Source organism: the organism of the source record quoted next, unplaced genomic scaffold (genome assembly GCF_019419815.1).
Source record: "Pyrus x bretschneideri cultivar Hongxiangsu unplaced genomic scaffold, Pyrus_bretschneideri_v1 Contig1, whole genome shotgun sequence".
Taxonomy (NCBI): Eukaryota; Viridiplantae; Streptophyta; class Magnoliopsida; order Rosales; family Rosaceae; genus Pyrus; species Pyrus x bretschneideri.
Window position 1 is genome coordinate 13,484,283 of NW_025999390.1, and position 13,771 is coordinate 13,498,053.

The following is a 13,771-nucleotide window of genomic DNA, read 5'->3' on the forward strand; positions in this document are numbered from 1 at the left end:
CCAGTTCATTTAAATTTGGTTTTCATTTAGAGATTAGGGTCAATTTATTATAAATAGTATGTTTGTTATTCAGTTGAGAACAAGTTAGTTAAGATATATTTTTTTCTTTCTATGCAGCCTTATTGGCAATTTACCGTAGTTCTTTGTTTAATAAAGTTTACCTCTGATTTTCAAATTTAACAAATTAAATTGTGGGTTATAACATAAGTCAAATAGTTATACCCAACGATATGAATGTCATATTATAAAAAACTTCCATGTGATTTGGATGTTTAACTGATGTTACTTATTTTTCCTTTTTTAATGAATCGATCGAGATCCACAAATCAAATTGTCTAGAACAACGAGTTTCAATTACATAACCTCGTGCTAAATGTTGAAAGAATTGTAGTTATGATGAAAGAATTACGGCATGAACTACGTAAAATCTTGTCGAACAATAAATAAAGTAAAAGTGAAACCTTCCAAACAACTATTGCCAGTTTATGACGTGTTCGAATTAATAGGTAAATAGGTAAAATATGTTGCTATAAAAATGCTTACAATATAAAGTTGATGAATATACATGTGAATCTCTCATGAATATTGAAGATTCGAGTGCCAACTAAAGCTTGCAAATACATATAGGCATTGGATCCTCTTTCTTCTTGGAATTAATACTATTACTGTTATCTGCAAAGAAGAGCAGAGGAGGAGACAAAACGTACGCAGGTAGGAGAAGAGGAGGATCGTACGTGGTCCATTGAAGGATGGATATTGCTTGACGTACCCTTTGCAATTTCGAGTGTGATTCTCGTTGTGATCAGTAGGCTCTTATTGCATTCATAGCTACATAAAACTATAGAAATTGATAGACCGAAAAAACCCTAAGTAGTAGTACGACTAATACTCCAACATTCTTAACAACATTGTTTAGCTAGCTCTTCCTCTCTTCATCATCATTTAAAATTCGTCTCTAAAAAGTTTTTTTTCGACTTAAAAATAGTTAAAATTATGAAATTTATATGGTTAAATGATATCACATAGTCATGTAAGGAGAAATGACTCTTTACATGTAAGGCCATCTTCAGTCATGTAGGGCTAAACGTAGCTCTTGACTATATTTTAGCTCTCTAAAAATTAATATTTTAAAGATTACTTTAGGGCTAGATTTTTCCATCTCCAACCATGCATGGCTATATTTTATGGTGGTACCACATACACCAAATTCATGCACCAAATATGTGTATCAAATGATGTGGCACATTCTTAATCACATATATTTTTATTATAATTCTTAATCAAATTTCAACTTGAATTAAAGTACAAATTTGATTGATGCCACATTATTTGTTGCACAAATTTAGTGCAAAAATTTAGTGTGCCTAGCATTTATTCATATTTTACTCACCTTCATATTTTATTACTTTTTGGAGTGGAACTGTTATTAGTAGCTCCAAAAAATCTTATTCTACATTCTTTCCAAGTGTATTTTTTCTTTCTGATTATAAACAAATTTGGAGTCAAATAAGATTTTTGGAGTGCCAATGACGATTCCTTTGCCTGATGCCAAACTTAGCCTGATTTTTTCAGTCCAGTTCCCTTTAGCCATAATTGGAGGCCTACTTTGTCAATTTAGGGCACGTTTGTTTGGCTTCACTAACCTAGACTGGACTGGACTGCATTAGTTTTTAGTGTAATCCTCTGTTTGTTGGCTACCAGGACTAAGTTTAATGGTATTAAGTGGGACTCGTTTTCACTAACTCCGTGGTTAGGTGGTCTTAGTGAGACCCCCAAATATGAGCGGACTAGCTAAAACCGTCGTCGTCTTCCTGCTCGCTCGCCTCTTCATGCTCGTCTTGTTCGTCCTGCTCGCCCTACTCGTCTTGATCGTCCAGATCGATCTTATCCTGATTGCTTGACTAACTACGTCGCCTATGCTCGCTCGCTCGAGCAGGCCAAGAAATCGTTAGTCTTTCTCTCACTTATTATTTACAAATTCCATTTGTTGTTTTGATAATGTGAAATCTGGATTGCATTGATTATGTGAAATCTGGATTGCTTTGATTATGTGAAATCTGGGTTGGTCTTATGCTGTGAAATTGCTTGTTCTTCAATGATTTCTGCTTCTGGGTATTTTATGACGTACTTGAACAAATTTGATTTCCCCTTATGGGTATTTATTATCGGTTATGGTTGTATATTTATTTCGGGTCTCTTCTGCTGAAAATTGGTGGAAATTTGGTCCCCTTAAATTTCTTTCCTTTTTCTGCATCCAAAGGAAAGAACTTTGTGCAATGGCTTGATTCAGAATTCTCGTTCGGTAAAAATTATCAAAACCTAGATATTGTAGCTAATTGAATTCTCAAACTTTTAACCAAACAAGTTGTAGTATCTATTTATATGGGTCCTTGTTTAAAGACAAGTTAAGCATAGAAAATATATCTCTAGGCATGAACTTTTTATGATTTGTAATTTTCTATTATTTCAAGGTTTTAGGCAAACTTGTGTTGTTTTACCTGCTTTATGTTAATATAATCAAAAGTAGGCTTGCTAATTACTAATATAGATTTTGTTCTTCTAATTTGCAATGTATGTTCTTATTGTTAGATTGAATTGAGATCTGATACTTTTTAGTTGAGTGAATTCAAAGAAGAGTAAATAACACACATAGAAGAAATGGAAATGGTTGCTCTTCTCTGCAAGTCACATATGAGCTATATGGATTCTCATTAGATTGCTCTTTCACACCCTCTCACACACAAGTCGTGCAAGGATAGATATTACCGTTAGAGAGAATGCTGGATCCTTCTCTCTTAGCTTAGATCACAGCCACTCATCTAACTAATAATAAGAGTAAAAAAACACATGGCACTCATGGCCTTTACAAATCAGAGTTTTACACTTGGCATTCTTTGCACAAGTGAATACACCATTTAATCCACAAAACTTATTCTAATTATATCAACTCACAACTTATAATTCAACACTCCCTTTAAGTTTTGAGTTGATTTCACACCAAACATGTCCCTGAGATAGTTGAACTGATCCTTGGTTAGAGCTTTAGTGAATATGTTTGCCACCTGCTCGTTTGTTGGACAATACACTAAGTCAATTATCTCTTCTTGCAATGCATCCTTGATGAAATGATATCTTATGTAAATGTGCTTGGTTTTCTAGTGAAACATTGGGTTTTTAGTGATTGCAATTGCAGTTATGTTGTCACAATGCACTGGAGTTACTTCAGTTTGTAACTCCCCAAAGTCTTCAAGTACGAATCGGAGCCAAATGGCTTGTGCAGTTGCCTCAAAAACACCGATGTACTCTGCTTCTGCAGTGGAAAAAGCTACATCACAGAGGCCCATGAGAATACTCCACTGCCAAAGGAGAAGGCATAACCAGAAGTGCTTTTGTTGTCATCAACAGATCATTCCCAATCACTGTCACATAATCTGATTAACATTACATTCTTCCCCTTCACATACTCCAAACCATAATCCAAAGTGCCTTTGATGTATCTAAGCACTCTTTTGCCTGTTCCAAAATGTTTGTTTGTAGGACAGTGCATAAACCTAGCTAGGAGACTTGCAACGTACATTATATCTGGTCGAGTGACAGTGAGGTATAACAAGCTTCCCACAATCATTTTATATTGTTCTTCACTTGTTGGACCACTACCATCATCCTTGCATAGCTTATCTAATGAAACAAGAGGTATGAACTCAGATTTACACTCACTCAAACCAAACTTATTCAACAAAGAGGTTGCATACTTCTTTTGGTGAATAAATATGCTTGAGTGAGTTTGAATGACTCCCATGCCAAGGAAATGATGAAGAAGTCCCAAATTGGTCATTTCATACTTGATCATCATGTCCTCCTTGAATTCCTTCAATAACTCATTGCTATTCCTAGTATACACTGTCATTCATATAGATTGAAACAATTAGAATTTCCTTGCTTTGGTGTAGAGAGTAGCTTCACTTTGGCTTTTCACAAATCCACATTGTGCAACATAGGTGTCAATTTCTCCATACCAGGCTCTAGGTGCTCGTTTGAGACCATAGAAAGCTTTGTGCAGTTTATACACTTTGTCTTTCTTCCATTTTATCACAAAACCATCAGGTTGCTTTACATAAACCTCCTATTCTAAAACACCATTTAGAAAGGTAGATTTGACATCAAGTTGATAGAGTTTCCAACTCTTTTGTGCAGCCAATAAGAGTTCTGATTGTATCTAATTTTGCAACTGGGGTAAAGGCCTCATTATAGTCTATTCCTGGTTTCTAAGCATATTCGTTTGCAACAAGCCTTGACTTGTTCTTTTGCACAATTCCATCAAGGTTGAGTTTGGTCTTGAACACCTACTTTACACCCATTATAGGCTTGTTAGTTGGTATGTCTACCAATTCCTAGGTTGCATTTTTCTCAATCATGGAGAGTTCATCCTTCATGGCTTTCATCTAAGACTCATCCTCAGCAGCATCTTCATACTTTTTTGGTTCCATAATGCACAAGTTGCATTGAGCAAGTACATCATCCAATTTCCTCCATTTTAATGGAGTATGGTCAATAGCTTGAGTATCTCTCACACCTGCACATAGTCTACTAGAAGACTCACTTGAATGTGCATGTGGGGTAATTTGTGCATAATCAACATCACAAGGAGTTTCTCTCAATATGTTAGGTGACAAGCTATTTGAGGCTTAAGTTTCATCTTTTGTAATCTCACTTCCTGGTGTCTTAACAAACTTCCATTCACAGTTGGGCAATGACACATACTTCTATGTGCTTCCTTGCCAATCCCAAGTTGAATTTTCATCAAACACAACATTTCTTGACAGAATCAATTTCTTAGAGATTAGATCAAAGATTCTGTATCCTTTCTCACACTTTGCATATCCAACAAAGACTCCCTTGATACTCTTAGCCTTTAGTTTATGTCTTAGCTCAGATGGTGTGTGAACATAACAAATTAAGCCAAAGACCTTCAAATGGGCAATACCTGGTTTTCTTCCACTATAGGCTTCAAAATGAGTTATGTTGTTAAGAGACTTGGTAGGGCATTGATTCAATATATAAACTGCAGTGTGCACATCTTCTGCCCACAGATAGTAAGGCATCCCTTTATCATGTAGCATAGACTTAGCCATTTTAACCATTGTTTTATTTTTCCTTTCTACCACTCCATTTTGCTGTGGAGTGTATGTAAGAGAAAGTTGTCTTTGAATGCCTTATGTATCACAAAATTGGTTGAATTCAGTAGATAAGAACTCCCCTCCTCTGTCACTCCTCAAACATTTCACCTTCAATCCACTCTGTAGCTCAGTCAATGCCTTAAATTTCTTGAAACAAGTGAAAGCATCAAATTTATATCGAAGGAAGTATACCCATATCATTCTAGTTGCATCATCTACAAGCAATACAAAATACTTATTTCCTCTTATAGATTCATTTCTCATTGGCCTACACAAGTCAACATGAACTAATTTGAGTGGAGCACTAGCCCTTTGTGCTTGACCACTTAGAAAACTTTCCCTGTTGTTTACCATATTGGCAGCCCTCACAAAATACATCATACTCTTCTAGATATGGTAGACCATGGACCATGTCTTTATCCTTCAACGGTTTGATTCCACCAATATTCAAATGGCCTAATCTTCTGTGCCAAGTCCATGTACAGTGGGCAAAATTGGTCTTCAATACAAGCTATTTCTCAAGCATTAGAGATAAGGGATAACATCTGTTACCTTTCATTTTCACACTAATAATTTGACAATCGAGAGAGGAGCCATAAAAAACATTGCACATTCTTTCACCAAACACAAGATAATACCCATGTTCATCCATTTGCCCAACACTAAGCAAATTCTCCTTTAAACGAGGTAAGTACATGACTTCTCTGATGTATTTTCTTCCTCTGTTAGTTTCAATTGCTAGTGATCCCATTCCTGCCACATCCGCTAGTACACTTGTTGGCATTTGAACTTTCCCTGAAACATTAGTCTTCACATCAATAAGGAGATTGACATTCCCTGTCATATGATTGCTGCAACCACTGTCTATATACAATTCCCCATTAACTTTTGTTTTAGCAATAGCCCAGTTTGCTTTCTGAACAGATTTTCCCACAGTATATTCCTTGGCCCAATGCCCAAACCTATCACAGTTGTGGCACTTAGATTTTCCTTTATACTTACATTCACCATAATGGAACTTGGAGCACACTTTGCACTAAGGTTTTACAACTTTTTGACCCATGATATGAGAAGAAGTACCATTATGTGGAGCATTAGTAAATGACTTTTGCTGAAACTTGAGTTTTGAGTCCCATTTCTTACCCTTCTGATTCTAATTTCTCTATGGCTTAAATGTACTAGGCTGAGCATAACCTCGACTCTGTCATTTTGAATTAACAGTGAGAGAAGCAAATGCTCTTTCAGTTGCATCAGAGGAATGCAAATCAAACCTTTGCTCTTGGCTGTTCAATATAGCTATCACTTCTTGCAAGTTAACATATTCCAGACTTTTTGTATTTTTCTATCACTAAGCATATAGGATCATACACCTTAGTGAGACTAATTAACACCTTTTGAACTAATCTTTCATTTGAGAGAGTTTCTCCAAACATCTTCATTTGATTAATCAGATCATTTAAACGAGTAAGATACCCAGATAAAGATTCATCATCACGCATTATAGTGTATTCAAATTCTCGTCTAAGATTTTGAAGTTTCATAGACCTTACCTGATCCCCACCATGATATTCTCCATATAATAGATCCAACGTTGTTTTTGCTGAGTCTGTGTTTGCGATTCGAGGGAAGGTTTGTCATCTTTCATGAAGGTTGCAGCCATTTTCTCATCATCTTCACCATCAGTGTCTGTGTCTTCCTCTTTCTTCGTCTTCTTCTTCAAATCAAGAGTCGTAATCCCTTTCTCCACCAGATTCTATAGCCCATGTGACTTGAAAATGGTGACCATTTTTATTCTCCAGATCTTGTAGTTCTCACCGAAGAAGATCGGAGTCCGAACTTCAGCACTCCCAGATCTAGCCATCGCGAGCTTGAGTGTACCTAGAAACACATAGTTCTCAAATTACAAACAAACTCTGGCGAACTTCACCTGACCCTGAGCGAACCTAGAAAACCCAACGTCGGTAATGTTCGAATTCACAGTCCACGCCCAGTTCTAATCGCAACCTGACTCTGAGGCTATGTTAGATTGAATTGAGATATGCTACTTTTTAGTTGAGTGAATTCGAAGAAGAGTAAATAGCACACAAAGAAGAAATGGAAATGGTTGCTTCTTTCTGCAAGTCACAGATAAGCTATATGGATTCTCATAGATTGCTCTTTCACACCTTTTCACACACAAGTCGTGTAAGGAGAGATATTATCGTTAGAGAGAATGCTGGATCCCTCTATCTCTTAGCTTAGATCATAGCCACTCATCTAACTAATAATAAGAGTAAAGAAACACATGGCACTCATGGCATTTACAAATAAGAGTTTTACACTTGGCATTCTTTGCACAAGTGAATACACCATTTAAACCACAAAACTTATTCTAATTCTATTAGCTCACAACTTATAATTCAACACTTATAACTTCAAGTTTTTTGGAATTTGTATATTTTAGATTATGGGGATCTGTTGTAGTGGAAGGATATGGTGATCTTAAAACGAACTGATACTCTTGCTACTTTTCATTACGTTGATGCCAATAATTGTATTTCTCAATCCATCTACTTGGATCAAATGCTACAGCTGCCAACTATATATACAATAATAATTTAGTACTTTGTTTTATTGAATCAAATTGAAAGTATATATGGCTGGTGCCTTTAACATGGAAATCGCTATGGAACATTGTAGTCTAAAGGGTAGATTATAGACCAATGATGTTGATACTGAAAATAGTGGTGAAGTTATGGCTCATTCGTTTAGTTGTTACTGCTCCTATTCTTACTTTTAACTTAATGGCTGATGCCAATTCAAATTTGAATGAAGTTGAAGCTATGGAATGACTAAAGACCATTACGTGTGATTCTGCATTTGCTAATTTCTTATCCTTTGTAATACTGCATTTGCTAATTGGTAACATCTTATTGTTGTATTGAGCTTTGATATCACCCACCAGTAGGTAATATTGAAATCTGATGCCAATGGCTGGCTTTGTAAAATACTTTGCTAATTTGGACGTTGATTCTATTAGTCTGCCAAGTTTCTTATTATGTTGGTTTTTTTTTATGCAGGTGATGGTTATGCATTATGACAGAAAGCATTTTGACCAGACAAGTATCAAAATAGCATAGTTTTGAGTTTATTTGTTTAGTGAGATGTATTGTAAATACCTTTACTTACAATTCTATGTTAACATTGGGATGAATGAATATGGTATTATTCATCGATTTTGGTAGGCTGTGAAGAAGAAATGGAAATTTTCTTCCTCCGAATTTGTGGTCTAATGAGTTTGAGTTTTTAACAATTTTGGGACATTTGGGTTGCTGAACATTTCAATGTTTATAGATTTCTTAATTTTAGAGGCTTAGAGGGATTTTAGACCAAAAAGTGAGAAAGTTGGATGAACTGATTCTGAATTCCTAAGTTGTAGTTGAAAGCACTATTTGTTTTTACAAATTGTAATGCTACAATGCACAAAAACTCAATATTTGCTTTCGTTTCCAAGCAATTGCCGTTAAGTACTCTTACTGTAATTATATCATTTGATTTGACTATGGGTATTTTGCGGTTGAGTTGGATGTAATTCTATTGTTTAAATTTGCTATTTCACTATTTTTCATTATCCTAATTATTAGTCCGACATTGCATCAAACTGCTTCACTAAGTCAGTCCAGTTTAGTCTATTATAAGCCAGTCCAACTTAATTCCTGAAGCTAGTCTAGTCCGAGATAGTCTGGTGTAACAAACGCACCTTTAGGCCTCGTTTGGCAACTCAGGACTGTACTGATTATTTCTGTTGGATAGGATAAATAGCCACCAAATAGTACTGACTAAATTAGTCGAGCGTTTGGTGCAGTATTGGACTAATGACCGTATTATTTATACTGTGTTTAGGACTAAACCAGATAAGAAAGGGGAAGAAAAAAAAATTGACAAGTTTCACATCTCAAACACTGATCATACTTCTCATTCAAGTTGTAGAACGCATCAATCTCTATAAAAAATAAAAAATAAAAAACATTTGCCTGAATTCTCACAAACTCTTTTTCATGCTCATGAAGATGATGAGTTTCACATCTTAAACACTGATCATACTTCTCATTCAAGTTGGCCTTCTTCCAATGTTGCTTCATTGCAGGGTTTTCTTCCAATGGATGCCAATCTCATCACCCAAACATGCAGAGTCTGTCCTCTTTCTCTTCCACTTGGTGGGGTGGGATCGAAATTCCAGAAAAGGGTTCAAAGGTTTTGGATCAAAGAATCGCAGGAATTCAAGAAAAAAGGAAATGGCCTTGAGAGCTTCGAGTCTAAGGTATTCGACCCCAACAATAAACCCTAAATTCGAAAATTTTAATTAAAACACAAAATTACATAATCAATTGCATAATTATAGATAAAACAATAACTAGATTCAAACAATTGAAAGAAAATTGCAAGAAAAATAGGAGGGGAAAGAACAGAGGGAGGGGTGGAACCTGGGAAAAAGAAGAAGAATGAGAAGACAAACCTGGGAGCGGTGCGTCTATAGAGAATCGGTGCGGCTAAAGAGGAAGGAGAGAGCGAGAGATTTTCTTGTACTGTCTGGAGAGGAAGAGAGAGCGAGAGTGCGCTTTTAGGAGGAAGGAGAAAGCGAGGGTACATTCTCAAGAAGCCGACTAAATTGTACCGTGGTTTTAAAGGGGATAAGGAAAAAGGTGCTTACCGTATAAAGTAAGTGGGCCCAAGTTATTTAATCGGTGGCTATCTAATACGAACGAACACCAAACACCGTACTCAGTATTATTAATTCTATCCGGTATCCTATTTGGTGTACCAAACACGACCTTAGGGTTAAATGTAGCCTGAAGCCCTTCGACGGAGATGGCGTAAGAAGCCTGGTAATATCCCATTAATATAAGAATCAACGTGCAAAACGTCATCACACTAAAATACGGTTCGACTGTGCAATTGATATCCTCGATTAGAAGTAAACTTGGATCTGCCTTATTAAAGTTAAATGAATATGCATGCAGCTGCCCAACATTAAATTACTACATTGAACTCCCAAGTCCCCGAGTACATATAATAATGGACTAATTAAACATGATTAAACTAAATTAATATTTACAGAAGGCCCACATGGTGATGAAATTAAATATGAGTGGAAATGGTGCCAACCAGAATTTTGATGAAGATTTGGTACATGTTGTAAATTAAAGAGACCTTAGTGAAGATATTGGAAAGCGTGACTGTGGATGATTAGCTACGCTTTGTTGATGATTAGTTAAGCTCTGATGGGAAACGTGACTGTTCATGATTAGTTAAAGATTGAGGTAGAGATAGAGAAATTTTTTATTATGACAGGAACACAAATGACATATCATGTGTTTTAATAAAAGTGATAGAAAATTTTATTTTTTAAGTTATTAACTTTTTAGCACACATATTCCACTGTTTGTATAATGACACATATTCCGTTTACTGATCACATTGAAAAATCTCTCGCAGAGATGAGGATCTCAGTCATTGAATATTTATGCTGATGCCATGTGGTGTGGGATGATTTGGATTCAGCTCTGATAACTGTGTCCGTTGTTTCTGTTATTTGGAACCCAGTTTATGCCATAGAGAATCTATGATATATAATTATCGATTTTTGTTGTAGTTTTATAATTTACAGTACTGGCAAATCTTTCATACATGAGATTCCACCAAACATGAGATTTGAGAACAATGCCATGCTTGTGCATTAACAAGTAATTTTCTAACAATGTCATGTACCTAATTGGTACATGAGAGATACATATATGATCTCTTGTCCAACTGTGAACATAAACTATAAGTCATATATCCGTTTATTTAACAATTTAAGTCTGAAAAAAAAAAAATATACATTGGATTTTTATCGATGGTTGAGGTTAAATGCTTAGGTAAGATTAGAAAAAAGAAACTGATACGTGCTAATTATGTTTCTCCTCATTCATTATTCACACATTTATACATGCGGATACACACACACACACACACACATTTATATATGCGGATTTATATATATACACACACATATACCATCATGTACGTGTATATCAAAGCATATAAGTGAGAGAAACAAAAGATACTCTACTATTATTGGTAGAATCTTATTTAGTAATAAAGTAAATTATTACTCCACAACCCTTAAGTGTTTGGCCTTCAAGTGGCACCTAAGCTTTATTACCCTACTAATTTTTTTATGTTCGGATTACCGTTGAAGTACCATTAAATTACAACATGTATTTTATTTTAAAGTAGTACAAACATAATTTCGTAGTCTTTTCATTATAACACGTGAAATAATAACACTTCATACTGCTACTTTCAATGCACAAAAATTAATCCTGCTAAAGGCATTCACATGCATGCGCACATATATATATGTCCCTGCACATCACCATGTGGAGTAGTCTAAGGCTCTAATCAATCAAACACGGTCCAAAGCTAGACTGTTGTTGTGTTTGAACTGAGAGAGAGAGAGAGAGAGAGAGAGAGAGAGAGAGAGAGAGAGAGAGAGATGGGGAGAAAACCTTGCTGTGATAAAGAAGGGCTAAACAAGGGAGCATGGTCAGCTTGGGAAGATAAAGCCCTTACCAACTACATTGAAACAAATGGAGAAGGAAAATGGCGAGACCTTCCTCAAAGAGCTGGTGTGTTTAATTGTGTGCCTATATACTTACATATTTAGATTTACAATATTTATTTTTTAAATTTTTTTTGGTTCATATATATATATATATATATACACTTTCAATTAGGGTTCAAATTAACATTAATTATTTTACTGCAGGACTAAACCGGTGTGGAAAGAGCTGTAGACTGCGATGGTTGAATTATCTTAGGCCTGGCATTAAGAGAGGTAACATTTCCAGTGAAGAAGAGGAGCTCATCATTAGACTGCACAAGCTTCTTGGAAACAGGTATGTATGTTTGCGTGCATGGAAGATTGAGTTCAACTCCATTTTTATGTGTGATTATGGTGTTCCTCAATTCAATTCTGATTGTCGGTCATCTTTTGGCGTCAACAACATCTATTTGAACATTAATATTGAAGAAATAACAAGATAGAAGATTAGGTGTTGTTAGGTCTTTTGGATTAGAACCAATGGAGAAATTTTTAGTGTGCCGGAAAACATGTCCGTCGCCATCTATATTTATTAAATTGAGGAAGGAATTTAAAAAATAAGAAAAAGTGGGAGGGCATAATGAACATTACTCTTCATAGACAAATAAAGCTCACTAGAACAAATACATACAGTAGACCTAAAGAAAGAAAAACATGCCACAATAAGGATAGAGAAAATGGAAGCCAGTATATATCCATACTCATTAAAGTAGATATATTTTTTGAAACAAGATTAACTTCTGAATTTTTACATGTTATGGTGGTGTATGTATTTCATCAGGTGGTCATTGATCGCTGGAAGATTGCCGGGGCGAACAGACAATGAGATCAAGAACTACTGGAACACCAGTCTGAGTAAGAAAACGGAACAAGGAAGTGACAAGGCTCCTCATGAGCGTAGTAGTACTGCTAAGTCAAACGAGTACACACCAAAACCGAAATCAGAACCAAAGTCACATCGGACGGTCCAGGTGATTCGAACAAAAGCATTTAAGTGCAGGAAGGTTGTCATCCCATCACATTTGGACGGTCACGATCAAATGGTTGATAGATCAAATGTAAACCCTGGTTTGGTCCCGTGTGAAAGCCCTAGTCCATCAGGGGCTCAGGATCATCAGGAGGACTCACCGCTGTGTGGTATGCTAATCGATTTCAATATCGATGACCTCATATCTGATTTGCTAAACACAGATAAATTTCTTCAAGATCAAATCAATAAATGTGATCAAGAAATGGAAGACGGAATCACCAAGCTTGAAGATTTGACGGGTGAAGCAATGCTGGAAAATTGGACGGCTACTGATCATGATCATCACGATGACCCGATATTTCAGCCAAATGATGATCAAGATCGTGTCGACCGCCTCAATGCAATTTCATATTTTCTGAATTCTGACGACGGTGATGAAAAGTGAAGGCATTAAAAATCGATCAAATCCTAGCTAATGTTAATGTTGACAATAAAACATTCCTTTAAGAGAAATCCATTTTAGTTATTAGTTTCTGGTTTGATTTCCGTCGGTCAATAAGTGGGAGACATGTACTTTCTTTTTTGGTATGACTAGTTTCAGAACTTATATGGAGTACAATGCACATGTGAGCATGCTGAACACATACCATGCACATGCATGTGAGCATACAAAACACGTACGTGTCTCCAAAATTGTTTGTATATTTGCTTGCCAAGCCGCGGGTGCGACTATAAAAAAGAGTAATATTAGGTAGATTAAATTTTTTAATCAAATTCACAAATCATATGATATGTCACCGATAGAAAATAAGCACGCCAATCAACACATAAATAATAATTCAATCATTAATAACCAAGTCATATGATTTTAAAATTTTGATTTAAAAAGCTAGTCTCCCTCTAGCATTACCTAAAGGAAACAAAGTATTTGGGATATTAATTTGCTCAAAACGTAACATGTGAGCTTCAAAGTTATAACACTTTATACTTCAAATGCAT

The 13,771-nt window shown here is 35.7% G+C and overlaps 1 protein-coding gene across 1 annotated transcript; it reads left to right on the forward strand.

Annotated features, from left to right (window-relative positions):
• The first annotated feature begins 11,665 nt into the window (after positions 1–11,665).
• On the forward strand, positions 11,666–13,283 carry LOC103932537 (transcription factor MYB1-like). The gene is made up of 3 exons (XM_009342161.3): positions 11,666–11,827; positions 11,968–12,097; positions 12,584–13,283. The coding sequence occupies exons 1-3, from the start codon at positions 11,695–11,697 to the stop codon at positions 13,215–13,217; spliced, it is 897 nt and encodes a 298-aa protein (XP_009340436.2). The 5' UTR covers positions 11,666–11,694; the 3' UTR covers positions 13,218–13,283.
• Positions 13,284–13,771: the final 488 nt, after the last annotated feature.

Excerpts from the sequence above, each read along its gene's own strand:
- LOC103932537 (XM_009342161.3), top strand. The coding sequence starts at position 11,695 with ATGGGGAGAAAACCTTGCTGTGATAAAGAAGGGCTAAACAAGGGAGCA. Across the intron at positions 11,828-11,967 it reads AGACCTTCCTCAAAGAGCTG|GACTAAACCGGTGTGGAAAG; the intron begins GTGTGTTTAATT and ends ATTTTACTGCAG. Across the intron at positions 12,098-12,583 it reads CACAAGCTTCTTGGAAACAG|GTGGTCATTGATCGCTGGAA; the intron begins GTATGTATGTTT and ends GTATTTCATCAG.